The 19,281-nt window shown below is 39.3% G+C and overlaps 1 protein-coding gene across 7 annotated transcripts in view; it reads left to right on the forward strand.

Annotated features, from left to right (window-relative positions):
• CARMIL1 (capping protein regulator and myosin 1 linker 1) overlaps positions 1 to 19,281 on the forward strand; it is a 315,566-nt gene that overhangs the window by 260,245 nt on the left and 36,040 nt on the right. For all 7 annotated transcript variants that reach the window (XR_003437580.1, XR_003437579.1, XM_027128538.1 and 4 more), the window contains exon 29: positions 3,746 to 3,895. Coding sequence is in view for 5 of the 7 variants with exons in the window: in XM_027128538.1 (XP_026984339.1) it covers positions 3,746 to 3,895 (150 nt within the window). In the remaining 2 variants the exon portion in view is untranslated. The remainder of the gene's footprint in view (positions 1 to 3,745; positions 3,896 to 19,281) is intronic.

Genomic DNA, 19,281 nt, shown 5'->3' on the forward strand with positions numbered 1-19,281 from the left:
AGTCTCCAGCGTGGGGTTGTGGTTGCTTTTCTACATTTTATTCCTTTGCAGCTTTATGGGTTAAAATCCTAGTTTTCCTCCTTCTTCTTCATTGCTTCCAGCTGTTCTAGAGCATGTTAGAATTTCTCCAGAGAGAATGGCAGGGCAAAGCAGAAGCGATGGTATTCAGAATTGTTGTTGTTCATTTAAAATGCGTACAGGTCAAAAATTTTGATAGGAGATGATGTTGGGACTGAGGTCTAAAATTGAGAATTTTGTTTTAGATTATAGTGGACCCTTGAACAACACCGGGGGCTTGGGGCAGGACCCTCCCTGCAGTTGAAAATCCACGTATAACTTATAGTTGGCTTTCCACATCTGAGGATTCAACCAACCCGGATCGTGTAGTACTGTAGTATTTACTACTCAAAAAAATTCTCGTGTAAGTGGGCCTGCACAGCTCAAACCCACGCAGTCCAAGGCTCACCTGTATTTAATTTATCTGTGCTCCTTTTGTTGTTCTCTGATACGATTATCTGATAACAGAATATTCTTAAAAACACGACGGAAATGAAATGTTTGGAGTCCAAAGAGAGTGCAAGAGTAAAATGGACACATTCCAGCGATTGATAGCTGCCGAGTGTCCAGCCAGGCCTTTTGGATATCACCAAGGTGAAAAACTAAAATTTTCTTCATCTAGAGCCTGGTTCTACATCAAGGTAGAAACTAGGAAGAAATAGTTCCAATATCAGTGCATATGAAAAATATATCAGAAACTTCATGAAGTCCTCTGAGGTGCAGATGAAGGTTTTATAAGTGGCTATATCTTGTGTCTCGAAAATATTTGTGATATGATGCAGTAGAAATCTCCCAAACAAGTTATGACAGTGTTTTTTCTCCAGAGAAGAATTGCAGGTTAACTATGTAGGCTGTAGATACAGTTTTATGGCATTGAATTGTTGAGTGACGGTAGAGAACACCAAAGTCACAGGAGCAGTAAGAGCTTCTTCTGAGGAGGCAGACAAAATGAGTATTTTGAAAAATTCACTTGAGAAAAATATATGACTCTTCTCTAAAATCTAAAAGATAAGCTGGACATCTCTAGCTACTCAAAGTATTGCCTGTGGACTGGAGCTGGCCCACTAATGAATGGTTACTAGTCCGTGACAAGGCAAGTTCAGAAACTAAGAGGAAGCGTGGAGAGACTTCTAGAGCAATTTGACATGGCAGTAATATGCAAACACATGTCATTTAAAAATTTTTTAATTTGTATTGTATTTTATCAATATACTGGTTTGTGGCAAATTGGAAATACAAAAAACTGGTTCATCACCACAGAGATTTTAAGAAGCACTGGTTTGCAGTTCGTTGCACAATAAAGAGCTACAACCTTGTCAAGAGATCACAATTCAAACTTTCTTTTAATAAGCAGAAACAAAATCAATAAGGCATCCTTTATAGAAATAGTTTATCGATAACCTACAGCTCCAGGGACTGTCTCAAGGTGCTTACTTGATGACACAAATACTAGATGTTGTATCACTTTGGCTGCATGTGAGAACTACACTGACACTTTGAATGTTTTCACTTTTTTTGCATTTGTCCTTCTTTGAAGAATATGGTAACTCTAAGTACTGACATTTTCTTTTTACAATCGAAAAAGAGTTGTGTGAATGCACTTTCGTTTTGAATTTCTTACTGCTGATTTGGGTTGTAAGTTGAGAGCTTAACTGCTGTGTGAAAGAAATTGTACCTTCAAAATGAAATACTGCTTTCAAAGACATTCCAGTAGCATTCATATTTTCTCCGACTTAAGTTTAGAAATATTCCCGAAGGTTCCATAGAATTGTCAACTGGTTCTCAACGTTTCAAAGTTCCTGGTGATGAATCAGCTCAGCACTAGAGCTTATTAATTTCAGCCCAGTTTGTTTCATCTCTTACCATTTACTTTTTTAGGTTTATCTAAAGTACAACACTGGTAATTAATAAGTCATGTAAAATATGATAATTATTACATGAAAACAATGAAAGCTAGCAATAATTAAAATTTTATTAGCAGTTTCTTTCCTTTCAGTCCTTTAAAAATAGTGAAGGTTGGAATCATTTTATTTCCCCTCATTAGATACTTTTGAGCACTAGATGTAGACAGAAATTCTTTCAGAGGAAATACGAAACAAAATTAACAAAAAAGAACGCTTCTTATTTTCTTTTGTACTAAGTGGTCTCCCCATTTACCCTGTGTCAGTTATTTTTCTGGTTTAAATTTCCCTTATATTTCCACCAGTAATGTTGGTGGCAATGACATCGTGCTTCACTTACTTTTTTTTTTCCCCCAAGGGGGAGAAAACATTTTTATTGTGGAAAATTTCAAACACAGACAAGAACAGAGAAAGTATGACAATGAGCCCTCCTCTGCCCACTATTCAGTTTTAACAATTATCCCAATATTTTGCTGATCTGTCTTTGCTTTTTCTACCTACCTCTCTCTTCTCCCCGCCCCCCCCCCTTTTTTCTGGCCTATTTTAAAAGCATCTCTCGTATACCATGCCATTTTGCTGTAAATACTTCAGAAGGTGTCTCTAACTGGCACCATGATTTTTACGTGATTGCCGAAACAGTCACACCTACAAAAATCAACAAAGATTCCTTATTACCAGTTAGAATCCATTTTATATTCAGATTTCCCCAGTTGACTCAGAGATGTCTTCTTCCAGTTAAGATGTTGGAATCAGCGTCCAGACCAGCCCTGAGCTGCTATGGTTGTGGGTCTAATCCAGCGACTTTAATCTGTCCTTCCCCTTTGACTTCTTTCCTTCCTAGTGTTTTTAAATTTTTTTTAATAGATCTTTATTGGAGTATAATTGCTTCACAATATTGTGTTAGTTTCTGTTCTGTACCAAAGTGAATCAGCCATATGCTTACATACATCCCCATATGTCCTCCCTCTTGAGCCTCCCTCCCTCCCTCCCTATCCCACCCCTCTAGGTGGTCACAAAGCACCGAGCTGATCTCCCTGTGCTATGCAGCTGCTTCCCACTAGCTGTCTATTTTACATTCGGTAGTGTATATATGTCCATGCCACTCTCTCACTTCATCCCAGCTTCCCCTTCCCCGCCGTGTCCTCAGATCTATTCCCTACGTCTACGTCTTTATTCCTGCCCTGCAACTAGGTTCATCAGTACCATTTTTTTTTTTTTTAGATTCCATATATATGTGTTAGCATGCAGTATTTGTTTCTCTCTTTCTGACAGAGTCTAGGTCCATCCACCTCATTACAAGTAACTCAATTTCGTTTCTTTTTATGGCTGAGTAATATTCCATTGTATATATGTGCCACATCTTCTTTATCCGTTCATCTGTCGACGGACATTTAGGTGATTGTATTGAAGACTGAAAGCTGAAAAAAATCACATCAGCTTCCTGAAAATGTCCATAATGCATCTTTTGGAAACCAAAAATACATGCCTACTTTGTGCATATTTACACGAACATGGCAAAGATTTATGAATTACCTATTTTTCAACTAACATCTCAAAAGATGTTTAAAAGGAGATTTTGTAATTTCTTGTTTAAAATACTCCACCTTCCAAAGAAAGATGATAAAAACTTACTCCAGTGTGAATGTATTAAGAGTTGCCATTAACCAAGTGCAGACAGTATCCTTCACTGTGCCACCTTGTGGAAGGTATCTTCTGGAATTCGGCTGACCTGCTGTTCCTGTGCCTCTGGGCTTTCATTTCTCCTTGGATGTGTCTTGACTCTCTAGGCCGACCATTTCAGCAGACGTGGCAAGGCCCTTCCTCAGCAAGATTCCTTGGAGATCGAGCTGCCTGAGGAGAAGCCCGTTAAACGCTCCATCGTCATGGTGGAGGAGCTCACAGAGATAGAACGTTTGGAAGATCTGGATACTTGTATGGTAAGACACATCTTTTGGTGACAGCATTATCCCATTCACTGGATTTGCTATTGTTTTTTTTTTTTTAAAATCTCACCTTTACAAACCAGACCAAATAAAACTTCCCTGCAGAGACAGTTCTTTCAGAAACTTGTTGCTGTATATAGTCTGTTAATGACACTGATGAAGCTTAACCTTCTGGTTCCCACGAAGGCCCTATAACTCACTTTTTATCTGTAATTTTCTAAAACTTTTCTTAACGAGTACCTCCACCCCCCCCCCTCCCCCCCCCCCCCCAAAAATGAAAAATTGTGAAAATTGCAGTGAACATAAAACTTGGATCTGTCCCTAAAGCCATAGCGGGGGGTGGGAATTCCTAAATTAATTAGGAGAAATTATTTTTTTACCTTTTAAAGGTCATTTGTGATGGGAAAATACCTTTAAATAAGCCTTCAGAAAAACGTGGGGAAGGAATTTTTCCCCCCAAAAATACATAGGATGATTATCTCTTTGTTGGTCCTATAGGTATTTTTAAAATCTCTTGCTTCTTCCTGTTTTTTCTTTACGTAATGTTGGGGTACACTCTAAGGTTTGCATTTACCGTTTAGTTCATATTCTCTTTCATTGACTTGACTTGATGTGCTTTAGAAGATGGAATACGGTGCGTCCACGTGATGCATCCATCTGGCCATAAAACTGAAGCATTCAGGTTGTTGATACTTCATTTTTCTGGGGACAATTTGATGTCTGTTTTTATTATTCTAAAATTTGTGGTATTAGTGTAGTTATTTCTCATTTTACCATTAAGATAGTTGTATATGCCTCTGTATTAAATATGTTTTCATCCTTTGTATGTAGTATTTTTATGTTTTACTAAAACATTCATTTTTAGTAATTTCTTGTAATCTGAGAGGGTGCTGGTGAGACTAGGTTTGGTCTACTTATGTGCCCAAACATTTCTATATCAGCTTCTGATTTTAGTAATTTTTCAATGCAGCCATTGTAAAGAAATGGTACTTGTTTTTCACTTTCATAACCAAAGATCTGATGAGACTGATACTACTTTTCTAGCCCGGAAGAGAATATGCTTTAAGTAGTTCCTTATTTATAAACCATTACTGTCATCTTTAAAATCTGTGAATAAAATAGTTAAATGCCCTCCAGATAAAACCTTATCATATACAAGGAGACTAGCAAAGAAAGACTAAAACATATCTTAGATTTCAACATTAGTATGTTAGTATATACTTCAACTAGTAACATTCTAGTATGACTAAAGATAAATAATTTCCTGTTAATATATAACTGTATAAATCTATAAATATATTTGGTCTATGTAGAGGGAATATCAAGTTTTTTAAAACTTGCTTATCTAGTATGTTATAAAATGTATGTTTAATATTTTAAATTTTGTTTACACTTTGAGGCAATAGACACTAAGTTATCATAGGGTAATTATTCTGGAAACCTCTTAGGCTAACCCTAAAAAGAAAAAAGGAGTAATAGGAAATAGATTTGAATTAAAAATTTAAAATTAACTCTACATATGATGTTTTCTGCCAGAATGATCTGATTGTGTGTGAGTTGGAAAGGGGTATAGGAAACATGAGTTTCTGAGTTTATAAGTCATGTGGTTTTGGGTGATGGAGTGTTGGTTAAAAAAGATTGGCTTAGCTCATGGTTTTAAATTGTATAAGCTTGGTTTGTTTTTGTTTGATTGACTAATTTTCTTTTGTTATGTGAAAGAAATAAAAGTTGTTCTTAAAGTCGGTGGGGTGAGGATAGAGGAAAAGAACCCTTTTTTAAAATTTAGTTTTTATTGAGATACAATTAACATAACATTGTATTAGTTTTAGGTGTACAACATAATGATTCAATATATGTATATATTGCAGAGTGATTGCAACAAGTTTAATTAACATTATCACCACACATAGTTATGATTTTTTTCCTTGTGATGAGAACTTTTATGCTGTACTCTCTTAGCAACTTCAAATACGTAGTACAGTATTGTTCACTACAGTCACCATGCTGTACTTTACATCGCCAGGACTTACTATAACTGGAAGTTTGTACTTTAAAAAAAAAAATGCAGATGCAGAACCACTATGAGGACCAAAGGGCAAACCATGCTGCAGGCACATCCAGCACCGTGTGGCTTCCATTTTGTAAAAACTGTCTTGTTGCCATGATGCAGAAAGAGGCAGAACTAGATGGAGAGCTCTCTGAACTTCACTCAAAGGATGACCCAGGTTAGAAGGGTGGTTTTTTTCTGGTTCAGACGGCTGCGAGGCAAGCAGTTAGGGCCATTCCTGACGTGAGCACCTACTGAATCCTAGGACCAGAAGCAGGGCCTCTGGTATCGAGTGTCTTGTTGAGACAAGACAGAGCTCTCTATAAAGAAAAATACTTGGGCAGAATTTTTAAGCCATTAAAAATAGCATTATTTTCAGTTCTAAAAATTTTGTCTTTGATCATTGTTTTAACGAGGCTAATGAATTGTTAAGTAGCAGAAAACCAGAGCCAAATTTGATGTTAGTTTAATGAAAAAGAACATTTTTGCGTAGAAAGTGCAAGTCAGTGGATTTTGTGCTGTAATAATTTCCTCTATACTCTCAGCCTAACTATCGATTCTAAGCCACCCAAAGATAGCCCCATTTACATGGTGGCAGTTACCCCAGGTGCAAAGGTCTCGCCCTGAAAGAAAATCGACTTTCTAAGCTCTGGACTACTTACCCTAAGCCAGTGGTACAAACTCACATCTAATTGGAAAGAGCATTAGATTTGCCTTTTTAAGTTACTTGCACTGCCACCTTTCATAATCAAAGTAGCAAATCATTTTTGTTTCTCATTGACATCTTACCACATATTTCAAGTTGTTATCCTTATGTGGTACAATTTAAAAAAATGTTTGAAGTACATATTTCAAAGGGAGAGACATTTAATTGGTGATGATTTTCTAAATGAGCCTATATGTATTCTTTGGCAGCGTTTAGATCTTAAGTGATCCAGGAAGTAAGGACACAGGATAAACTGTTGCATAGAAAATTCTAGAAGCATTTAAGTACATGCATACAGCCTTTCCCACATGGAATTATACATCCCTGGCAGGTAGAAATTGTGCCACATGGAGCCAGAGCTCTCTTGAATGTGACTGCTCTGGGAGATACTATAACTTTATTCCCTCAAATGTTTATTTGTAGCCCAAAGCCCTGAAATAGTTTCCCTAGGACATTCCAAAGTAACTCTGACTCATCACCAACCTACTACTTGTAGATTCAAGATTGTTAACAGATCCTGGCATTTTCTGTTTGTGATGTTCACGGTATCTACTAAATCCATTGTTGAACGTTTCTTTAACAGACTTAGTGGAGATTCTGGGCATCTCTTCGTTCCCCTATTCCTGGATATCTTTATGTTTTCCTCCATTTCTCTGTGGTCCAAAAGTCAATTCCATTTCAGTGCTTAAGTCTCTTTAAAGAACCAATAGCTATGATAGCACTAGGGAAGGTTCAGAGCCATAGATTAGTTGTTGAAATACATATTAGTTTGAACTTAAGGATTGCCTTCGTGGAGATGGAAACAATGATTGATTTCTTAGAAGGGAATTCTTCACTTAGTCAACACCTATTGAACTTGTACTTTGAGGGCTGAAATAGGGATGATTGAATGATTTGATGAGGCCTGTTATCTGCTGGGAGGATGACTGAGAGCTTCTCATCAACCTTAATTTCATAAAGTTGAAGAAAAAGGCTGATTTCTTTAAACAAAATGGCAGAAAGGGGAATCATTTTTTAAAACTCTGTCTCCAATCAAGTAATTATTGTTTTTTTTCCTTTTAACTAGAAAGAAACTAAGAGGTAATTTAGTTTACCTGTGGGGAGGAGGGCAGCGTAGAACAAGAACTATTAGAATAACCTGCAGGGCTTTTCAACCTGTATCCACTGTCGTAGCGCCAGAGATTCTGATAACCCTTTAACTCCAGGGCTGGGAATCAGATGGCTTGAAAAGTCTTCTTATTCATTTATTTAACACTTACATAGCACCTATGACATGCTAGGCACTAGTCTAAGCTTTTTATTAAATTGCAACCAGTTTAATTCTCATGACAACCTATGAAGGATAGGTGTTGTTAATACCTTCTATTTAACAGATGAGGAAACTGAGGCATGGAAATATTAAGTAACTTGGCCGAGGTGATCTAAGGTCACCCAAAGGCAGGCGCCCAATGGTCTGTAGACCATTGCGTGTTTAACCAGTCTGCTATAATCTGTATACTGATTTCATATCTGGTACGTTTCTTGCAATCAGAATTAAATTCCAAGTTAGATGTAAATAGACTGCATTGTTTTATGCAAAATATCTGCTTACTATTTCCATACTAAATTAATATGTGAACAGAAACACAAATGAAAAATGTGTGCCATTTAACCATGATGTAAACCCATAGTTTTTAAACATTATTGGAAACAACTGCATCAGGGATCTGATCCACTTAATTGTTATCCAGTTGTTAGAAATGAATCTGTCTACTTTTGGCTTCCCTGGAACATTCTGTGCCTCTCCACGTGTTACTTTGTTGCTGACAGTGATTAATGAGCTTTCCAATATGCTTCTTGTCATTTCAACATACATGCCTTGTATGTCAAGCTGAAGCGGGTATTCACTTAGAGTCTTTATTGTCCGTAGACCGTCTGTTCTTTTCCTGCAATCAGGTGCTCTTAGGAAATCAGTATTTCCCACCATATCTTTCAACTTTGGTTTGTCATTGGCCCTTGGGGTATTAAAGGATACAGTTCTCCTTCTACTGACTGGTAATGTCTACATATTCAATTTGTCACTATGTATAGTCTACTACCTTTAAAAAACTGCATACGTTTGAGGTTTCAAATAATGTGCCAAGTGGTGAAGAGTCAGTATCTTCTCCTTAGGCAAAACTAGCTCACTAATTGTGTGTAATTCTTGCAGTTATTTTAATGAGTGTCATACCAGTTTTAAATCAAAATATATTCATGCAGGGGAACAGGTCATATACTTACTGCTCTTTCCTAGGAAAACAATTTTAAAAGGCTTGAATTGTTACAGAATATATCTTGTGAATCCTTGCTCCAATGACCAAATAGCAATTATTTTCCCTTAACGAATTCAGCCTCAAATTTACATATATAATTTTTAAGCTTTTTAATATAGATTAAAATTCAGTGAAGATCCATTTGTCTTGGTCAAAATGATATTTTATTTTTAAGCAAATCACCTCATTTTCACGTACCAACAGTTATTAATTGAACTAATCTATTAACAGTGTTGCCAAGCACAGACTATTAAGTCGATATCTCCTTTAAAATTAGTCACACTGATATTAACTGTACACAGAAGGTGATTCAAGTCCTAACTGTTTGTTTCCTCTTACAGTTTTATTTATTCTGTACTGTCATTTTCATATTGATATCACTCTGGAAAAATGGAGGCTTAACTTATTAACCACTAGAAAGCAACATATGAAAACCTCTTAATTTCCAAATTCTAAATTTCAGAACTGTGATACCATCTGTATAATTCAGCTAAAAAGTATGTTCCTTAAAATTTCTAGTAATTTCCTTGACAGCCCTTGGTGGAAGTGCCAGAAGCACATTCCAGATCTCATTCCTTCAAGACCAAGGTCCAGAAGGGCCTTGAACAGAGATTCGGGGGTAGCAGAGGGTATGGTGCCCTGGAGAGTCTCTGCTAAATAGACTCAACCCCTTTTTTTCCTATTGTTTTGGTTTTCCTATCGTATTGTAGTGCTCTTACTGTGTTGTGCTTTTGCATCATGTCGTTGACTTTCATTAAGGGCCGCTTTAATACCCCTATAAAAATTGTTACCATATGTGCTCTTTCTACTGTCTGTACCACTGTTGTGGGCACTGTTCAGTTTCATCCCAAGATGCCTTTGTTGCAAATCTATGCAGAAGAAATTGCAGTTCTTTGTCAAGAGGAGTGGAAACCTGGAGCCGTTAGTTTGCTCTGTCTCAGACACAGTGAATTGTGCTATGACTTATGCCTGCCTTTTGTACTGTAAGTTGAGAGGCTCAGAGCTGTATGTGCACTTGACATATTAAAAGGGTTCTGGGCCTGGGACTTCCTTGGTGGTCCAGTGGTTAGGACTTTGCCTTCCAATGCAGGGGGTGTGGGTTCGATCCCTGGTTGGGGAGCTAAGTTCCCATATACCTCGTGGCCAAAAAACCAAAAACATAAAACAGAAGCAATATTGTAACAAATTCAATAGAGACTTTAAAAATGCTCCACATCAAAAAACTACGGGCGTGGGTGCAGTTCCAGGCCTAAAGAAGTATAGTTTGTTGTATTCAGTCTTAGTACTGGCTTCACTTATTTCCCATTTTTATCCTAATTTACTCATTAAAAACAAAACAAGGAACACTGGAATCACAACTAACTGCTGAACAGTCATTGACAGGAAGACACTGGAACTCACCAAAAAAGATACCCCACATCCAAAGACAAAGGAGAAGCCACAGTGAGATGGTAGGAGGGGCGCAATCACAATAAAATCAAATCCCATAACTGCTGGGAGGGTGACTCACAAACTGGAGAACACTTACACCACAGAAGTCCACCTACTGGAGTGAAGGTTCTGAGCCCCACGTCAGGCTTCTGAACCTGGGGGTCCGGCAACGGGAGGAGGAATTCCTAGAGAATCAGACTTTGAAGGCTAGTGGGATTTGATTGCAGGACTTCAACAGGACTGGGGGAAACAGAGACTCCACTCTTGGAGGTCACACACAAAGTAGTGTGTGCATCAGGACCCAGGGGAAGGAGCAGTGACCCAATAGAGACTGAACCAGACCTACCTGCTAGTGTTGGAGGGTCTCCTGCAGAGGCGGGAGGTGGCTGTGTCTCATCTGGAGGACAAGGACACTGGCAGCAGAAGTTCTGGGAAGTACTCCTTGGCGTGAGCCCTCCCAGAGTCCGCCATTAGTCCCACCAAAGAGCCCAGGTAGGCTCCAGTGTTGGGTCGCCTCAGGCCAAACAACCAACAGGGAGGGAATCCAGCCCCACCCATCAACAGACAAGTGGATTAAAGTTTTACTGAGTTCTGCCCACCAGAGCAACAGCCAGCTCCCACCACCAGTCCCTCCCATCAGGAAACTTGCACAAGCCTCTAAGATAGCCTCATCCACCAGAGGGCACACAGCAGAAGCAAGAAGAACTACAATTCTGCAGCCCATGGAACAAAAACCACATTCATAAAAAGAATAGAGAAGATGAAAAGGCAGAGGGCTATGTACCAGACGAAGGAACAAGATAAAACCCCAGAAAAACAACTAAATGAAGTGGAGATAGGCAAACTTCCAGGAAAAGAATTCAGAATAATGATAGTGAAGATGATTCAGGACCTCGGAAAAAGAATGGAGGCAAAGATCGAGAAGATGCAAGAAATGTTTAACAAAGACCTAGAAGAATTAAAGACAAACAGAGATGAACAATACAATAATTGAAATGAACAATACACTAGAAGGAATCAATAGCAGAATAACTGAGGCAGAAGAACGGTGGATAAGTGACCTGGAAGACAGAATGGTGGAATTCACTGCTGTGGAACAGAATAAAGAAGAAAGAATGAAAATAAATGAGGAAAGCCTAAGAGACCTCTGGGACAACATTAAACGCAACAATATTCACATTATAGGGGTCCCAGAAGGAGAAAGAGAGAGAAAGGACCCGAGAAAATATTTGAAGAGATTATAGTCGAAAACTTCCCTAACATGGGAAAGGAAATAGCCACCCAAGTCCAGGAATCGCAGAGTCCCATACAGCATAAACCCCAGGAGAAACATGCCAAGATAGTAATCAAATTGGCAAAAATTAAAGACAAAGAAAAATTATTGAAAGCAGCAAGGGAAAAATGACAAATAACATACAAGGGAACTCCCATGAGGTTAAAGGCTGACTTCTCAGCCGAAACTCTACAAGCCAGAAGGAAGTGGCATGATATACTTAAAGTGATGAAAGGGAAGAACCTACAACCAAGATTACTCTACCCAGCAAGGATCTCATTCAGATTCCATGGAGAAGTCAAAGGCTTTACAGACAAGCAAAGAAAAGATAATTCAGCACCACCAAACCAGCTCTACAACAAATGCTAAAGTAACTTCTCTAAGTGGGAAACATAAGGGAAGAAAAGGACCTACAAAAACAAACCCAAAACAATTAAGAAAATGGTAATAGGAATATACATATCGATAATTGCCTTAAACATGAATGGATTAAATGCTACAACCAAAAGACACAGGCTTGCTGAATGGATACAAAAACAAGACCCATATATATGCTGTCTACAAGAGACCCACTTCAGACCTAGGGACACATACAGACTGTGAAAGTGAGGGGATGGAAAAAGATATTCCATGCAAATGGAAATCAAAAGAAAGGTGGAGTAGGAATACTCATATCAGATAAAATAGACTTTAAAATAAAGAATGTTACAAGAGACAGGGAAGGACACTACATAATGATCAAGGGATTAATCCAAGAAGAAGATATAACAACTACAAATATATGTGCACCCAACATAGGAGCACCTCAGTACATGAGGCAACTGCTAACAGCTCTAAAAGAGGAAATCGACAGTGACACAATAATAACCGGGGACTTTAACACCTCACTTACACCAATGGACAGATCATCCAAACTGAAAATTAATAAGGAAACACAATCTTTAAATGACACAATGGACCAGATAGATTTAATTGATATTTATAGGATATTCCATCCAAAACCAGCAGATTACACTTTCTTTTCAAGTGCACATGGAACATCCTCCAGGATAGATCACATCTTGGGTCACAAATCAAGCCTCAGTAAATTTAAGAAAATTGAAATCATATCAAGCATCTTTTCTGACTACAATGCTATGAGATTAGAAATAAATTACAGGGGAAAAATGTAAAAAAAACAGATGGAGGCTAAACAATACGTTACTAAATAACCAAGCGATCACTGAAGAAATCAAAGAGTAAATCAAAAAATAGCTAGAGACAAATAACAGTGAAAACACGACAATCCAAAACCTATGGGATGTGGCAAAAGCAGTTCTAAGAGGGAAGTTTATAGCTATACAAGCCTCAAAAAACAATGAAAATTTCAAATAAACAATCTAACCTTACACCTAAAGGAACTAGAGAAAGAAGAACAAACAAAACCCAAAGTTACCAGAAGGAAAGAAGTCATAAAAATCAGAGCAGAAATAAATGAAATAGAAACAAAGAAAACAATAACAAAGATCAATAAAACTAAAAGCTGGTTCTTTGAGAAGATAAACAAAGTTGCTAAACCATTAGCCAGACTCATCAAGAAAAAGGGAGAGGACTGAAATTAATAAAATTAGAAATGAAAAAGGAGAAGTTACAACAGATACCGCAGAAATACAAAGCATCCTAAGAGACTACTACAAGCAGCTCTATGCCAATAAAAGGAACAACCTGGAAGAAATGGACAAATTCTTAGAAAGGCATAAACTTCCAAGACTGAACCAGGAAGAAATAGAAAATATGAACAAACCAATCACAAGTAATGAAATTGAAACTGTGATTAAAAGTCTTCCAACAAACAAAAGTCCAGGACCATATGGCTTCACAGGTGAATTGTATCAAACATTTAGAGAAGAGCTAACCCCCATCCTTCTCAAACTCTTCCAAAAAATTGTAGAGGAAGGAACACTCCCAAACTCATTCTATGAGACCACCATCACCCTGATACCAAAACCAGACAACGACACTACAAAAAAAATTACAGACCAATATCACTGATGAATATAGATGCAAAAATCCTCAACAGAATACTAGCAAACAGAATCCAACAACACATTAAAAGGATCACACACCATGATCAAGTGGGATTTATCCCAGTGATGCAAGGATTCTTCAATATATGCAAATCAATCAATGTGATACACCATATTAACAAATTGAAGAAGAAAAACCATATGATCATCTCAATAGATGCAGAAAAAGCTTTTGAGAAAATTCAACACCCATTCATGATAAGAGCACTCCAGAAAGTGGGCACAGAGGGGACTTACCTCAACATAATAAAGGCCATATATGACAAACCGACAGCAAATATCATTCTCAGTGGTGAAAAGCTGAAAGCATTTCCTAACAACTTGATGTTCTGCATGAGCCTCAGTTTTCTTTTGGACTGAGGTGGTTATGCATTAATACACTGAAATATGAGATATGGTGGGAGAGAGCTCTGACAGAGATGTGTAGGTTGCTATGGAGAGAAGGGATGCCCAGCCCAGCCTGGGAAGGGCCGTTGTCAAGGAAGCCGTCCTGGAGGAAAGTTCTGAGCATCATGTTTGGTACATAATAAGGCCCTTAGTAACTGTTGGTACAATGAGAGTTAGCATTTGAAGGAGAAGTTGGCCGAGAGGAAAATGAGTAAGTAAATTTAGCAGAGAGAATAGTACTTATATAGAGGCTTGGAGTGAGGAGAGAGCATCACGATTTGAGGAACTATTGTGGGATTATGATACAACGGGAATAAAGGGTAGGAGAGAGGATAGGTGATGAGGGTGGAGGCCATATCACAAGAGCCTCGTAGAGCTCGCTGAGGGTTGACTTGTTTCTATATTGTTTATTTATTTTGAAGGCAACACTGAAGGTGAGGAATATGGGAGAAGGGGCAGATTTTGGCAGAAACAGATGTTAGTGATTCCCGTCTTGGTTATGTTGAGGTGAGGCGTTTGCAAGACCCTGGCTTGAGATGTCCAGTAGGGAGTTGTAGAGGCGGCCTCAGAGCTCAGTAGCCCGGGCTGTATTGGTAAGTCATCCATGCACAGCCATGGTACAGATGCACTCACCAGACACCTTCCCTCACCTGACCGCTGTCCCTTCAACTCTATAAGCACTTTTCTTGTCCTACATGCATGACATTTATCTCAGTTTACCTTGAGCTGCAGACTTGCATATTCATCTGCCTAGTCGACCTCTCAATTAGATGTCTACTGGGTATCTCAAACTTAATGTGTCCAAAGCAGAATCATTGATTTCCCCTTCCCCTACTGGAGCATTAATTTTCTCAGTGTGGGACACCACCTTCTATTCTACCCGTTTGTTCCTCACTCCACAGTCAGTCTCAATCTTACCCTTTCCCTTACTGTCCGTATCCACTCCGGCCCCTCACCCTAGCCACCCTTGCCTGTATTCCTGAAATAGACTTGTAGCTTATACTTATGCTTCCACTCTGGCCTCTCTGCAATCAATCCCCTCTCAGTAGCCCAGGAACTTTCTAAAGTAGAGAACAGATCAATGTGTGAGGTGTCAAGCCCTTTGACGGCTTCCCATTGCACCCAGGATAAATGGAGTCTCTTCCCCACGGGGTTCACAAGGTCCTCCATGATCTGGCCTCCATCTCTCTATGTGCTCTACTCTCTCCTTTGTTCACTTCCCTCAAGCCACTGTGGCCTCATTGCTTTTCTCTAGAACTTGCCCTGGTTCCCATCTTATCCTTTTCTTCCTTCAGCTTGGAACACGTTTCACCAGATCTTCCCTCAGCTACCTTTTCCCCACCACTCAGGTCTTAACTCCGATCTCTCAAAAGTTTTCCATGACTCTCCGAGCCGAAGAAACACTCCAGCCTCTCTACCATATTATCCTGTTTTATCTGCTCAGCACTTATCAGTACTTGAAATGATCTTGTTTACTCATGTAGGTACTTTTTGCCATCTCCCCACGCTGGAGCATACGCTCCTAGAGGGCAGGGACTGGGATTGTACTTGGACAACATAATCCCAGTATCTAGTGCCCAGTACCTGGCACGTAATAATTGCTCAGTACATTTTGTTTAATGCCTTGGCTTTGTACTGCAGTTCCTTGCTTAGCTCAACTTTCCTGCTAGATTCTATGCTCCTTGAGGGTACGGGAGTTACGTCTTTGAATTCTATACAGCTAATGCCAGCAATAAATGTCAGTAACAGATTTCTCTGGAAACTCTAGAAAATGATTCTTGGCGTGAAAAGGCTATCTTTAAACCTATGAGGTTCTATTAATGAGAATATTATAGGTTATATCCTCAGTAATCCAAGCTCTCAACAAGTTGTATAGGAAAAAAGGAGAAAACCACGTACCCGCTGTGAGACATGCACTGTGCCCCCTGCTTTGTCATGGCAGCCATATGTGGTAACTATTTTAACCTGTTTTTCAGATGAGAGCTCAGAGACGTTAATACACTTGCCCCATATCACACGGCTGGTTTAGGGGTAGCCAGAGCGGAGGGCTCAACTCCAAATGATCCAGTTCCCAAGCCTGTACCCTCTCTGCTGCATCCCTGGTCTTCATGCTGGACCAGGTCACTGGAAGAAAAGTCCAGGGAAGGTTGGGTTGGGGAAGAGCCTTTTCACGGAGGGTTTGCACTGAGAGTTTGGTGGGTGGTGTCTCTAACTGCAGGCTAATTCTGTCCCTCCAGGGTTTTACTCTTCCTCTTAGTGAACTGGTAGGGATTCTAACCTGTGGTAGCAAATCCCACCTTTTGAAATAATGGGGCAAGTGATGGCTCGAGTTGTAGGTGTCTGAACTGATGGGAACAAGCAGCAAAAAAAACTGAGAAGAGAGGGCTGTCTGCCTCTGGAAGCTGCCTACTGAGAACACACATGATCATCCCCAATTCAGTCCTGCTTACTCAGGCCATGCCACTGGCCCTGACTTTCAGTTGGACAGTTTTCCTTCTTGCCTAGGAGAATTTGAGGGTTAGCCAAATATCTCCTGAAAATAAAGGCTTGCTAAGGAGGGAATGAAGTTATGATACAGCAGAGTTCAAGATCAGTCCTTATCTATGACTCCATGGTGCTCTGTTTTGCTTGCTGGGTGAGGTGGAGCCTTAACCTTGGGAACTAGTGCTGCAAGGTTTAGACCTAACTGATCTGACTTTGATTATCAAAATTGAGGTATGTGGTCATTTTGCTCTCCCAGACAGGAGATCAACTAACCAGAGCTGAACGGTAGGGTGGGTACCTGTAAGTCAAGCCAGGATTCTCTGGGAGCAGCCTTCATTCCACTTCAGCCCTTGCACGAATGCACTGGACCTTTGAATGACGCAGTGGTTAGGGGCGCCGAGACCCCCCCAAAATTGGGCTATAACTCTGTACAGCCCGCTCTCTATGTCTGTTGTTCCGTCTCTGCGGATTCAACCAGCCTCGGATTGACTAGTACTGTAGTATGTATTTATTGAAAAATAATCCCCACTTAAGTGGACCTGCACAAGTTCAAAGCTGTATTGTTCAAGGGTCAACTGTACCCAGTTGAAATCTCCAAATGCCATACCCAGTTCAGCACGGCCAAAATGGCCCTTCCCTGAAAAAGATTTCAGAGCGTCCTCTGTCACGGCCGTAGCAGAACCTCAGAAAGGGCTTCTAGTTGTGCAGTGTGTGACCTCCACTCCCCAGGTAACTGAATCCGTTGACCATCTGTATCCTGTTATTTGATGCTGAGGCCTTAAATGTTGGAAAATGTTAATGAAAGACAGTCATTGACAAGACAGGGTTTGTTATAGTTAACATTAAGTCAGGACGATAGAGATTACATACTCTGAAAGCCATCCTTCTTTGGTTGTAATACATCACAGTGTGTTTGATAGACAGTTCATTCAACTTTCCACTATAGCTTGGTTGCAAGATTAGTTAAAATGAATAAAAAAGTAGGCTGTTTCCTGGAGAAAACATGACAAAGATAAAGATTTAATTTTCTTGTATCAAAAAAACTGTGCAGATCTGGAAAATAAGGAAACAAACCATGTTCATTTAAAAATAGTACTCTACTGTGATCTTCACAACAGTCTCATCAGTACAGCTCCCTGAATGTTTTTGTTTTAACATCATGATGCCATTTTAACTTTTATATGAAATGAGATTCTGGATATAAAAGTTAATGAGTGTGATGTGAATAGCTGGATTTAATGTTGCATTCAGTAAGAAATGTGATGCCTTACTAAATCTCTACACATCATTCCTCCTTTTGTCCATTGATTTATAGTGGCTTTCTCAGAGTTACGGCTTCCATATACTACTCTTCCTAGATATTAAAGATTGTTGCTCTCCAACAGTCATCATAGGAAGGATTAGGTATCTCATTTTCTCAGTAAGATTTATACCGCCTCAAACTTTAACAAGTAGAAATGCATAAAAATTACTTTTTAAACTACAAATGTGATGATACTGTTTGGTTAGATATTTTGAGGGTAAAAATAATAATGACTAACTTTGGGTTCCCCTTGAGCATTGACTCAGATGACAATCTGGTAGGAAATATTAAATTATTACAGTCTAGTTCATTAAACAGGGATTACCCATATTCATTTTAAAAATACACAGGAAAGCACAAGATGACACTAGGATATCTTGAATCAAAAAGCAAGGATTGGCTCTAAATCCAGTGGGATCATTGCAAAGGATACAAAATCCAGATTGAAATGGCTTCCACTGGGATACTCCTGCAACCAAAACAGTAATGACAGTAATAGTTTAGGATACATTGAATTAATTTTTAAAAATCCTTAAGTTTGGGCTTCCCTGGTGGCGCAGTGGTTGAGAGTCCGCCTGATGATGCAGGGGACGCGGGTTCGTGCCCCGGTCCGGGAAGATCCCACATGCCGCGGAGCGGCTGGGCCCGTGAGCCATGGCCGCTGAGCCTGCGTGTCTGGAGCCTGTGCTCCGCAACGGGAGAGGCCACAACAGTAAGAGGCCTGCGTACCGCAAAAAAAAAAAAAAAAATGAGGTGTATTTGAAGAAAATTGCCTAATGAAATAAGAAATTAGAAGTCTGTGGATTGAGACTTTTTCAGGACCTTGCTGAGGGAAACCTTTCTGATAAGCAAATAACGCCAAGGATGATCAAAATGATGGTGGTGATGGTTACAGGAAGCCTTTTACTTGTGTGCCACCCACCGGTTTAGTCACAAACTGAGAAGCCCTGAATTTTCATCCTGCTCTATATTGAGAAGAATTGACACACACAAAATAAGGAACTTGAAGGAAACAAGTCAGCCCCAGGTAGATGGAGTAGGTGGCCTTCCTCTGAGTGTGTTTTCAGGAAGTTTGGAAAAGATGCCCCCCCATCTTCACAAAGATCTGACGTTCTACAGTGGGACTTTTTTGGTTTTGTTATGCTTTTAAAAATTCTTTTATAAATGTTCAGAATATTAACATGCCCTAACAACTGTTAATAATGGTGACCAATGAGGTTTTAACAATTCTTCAATTAGAGATTTAATGTGAAATGTAAGGTGACCTAAATTCCCACTAAGGTGTAAGGTACTATCAATGTTAATGACACTATAGGTAGGTAACTGTGGTAGGTCCTGGTATCAGATCCTTGCTTGAAATGCTCTGATGACTGAGGGGGAGAGAGAACTCAA

Source organism: Aethalodelphis obliquidens, unplaced genomic scaffold (assembly GCF_003676395.1).
Source record: "Aethalodelphis obliquidens isolate GAN/ISIS:26980383/991018 unplaced genomic scaffold, ASM367639v1 scaffold34, whole genome shotgun sequence".
Taxonomy (NCBI): domain Eukaryota; kingdom Metazoa; phylum Chordata; class Mammalia; order Artiodactyla; family Delphinidae; genus Aethalodelphis; species Aethalodelphis obliquidens.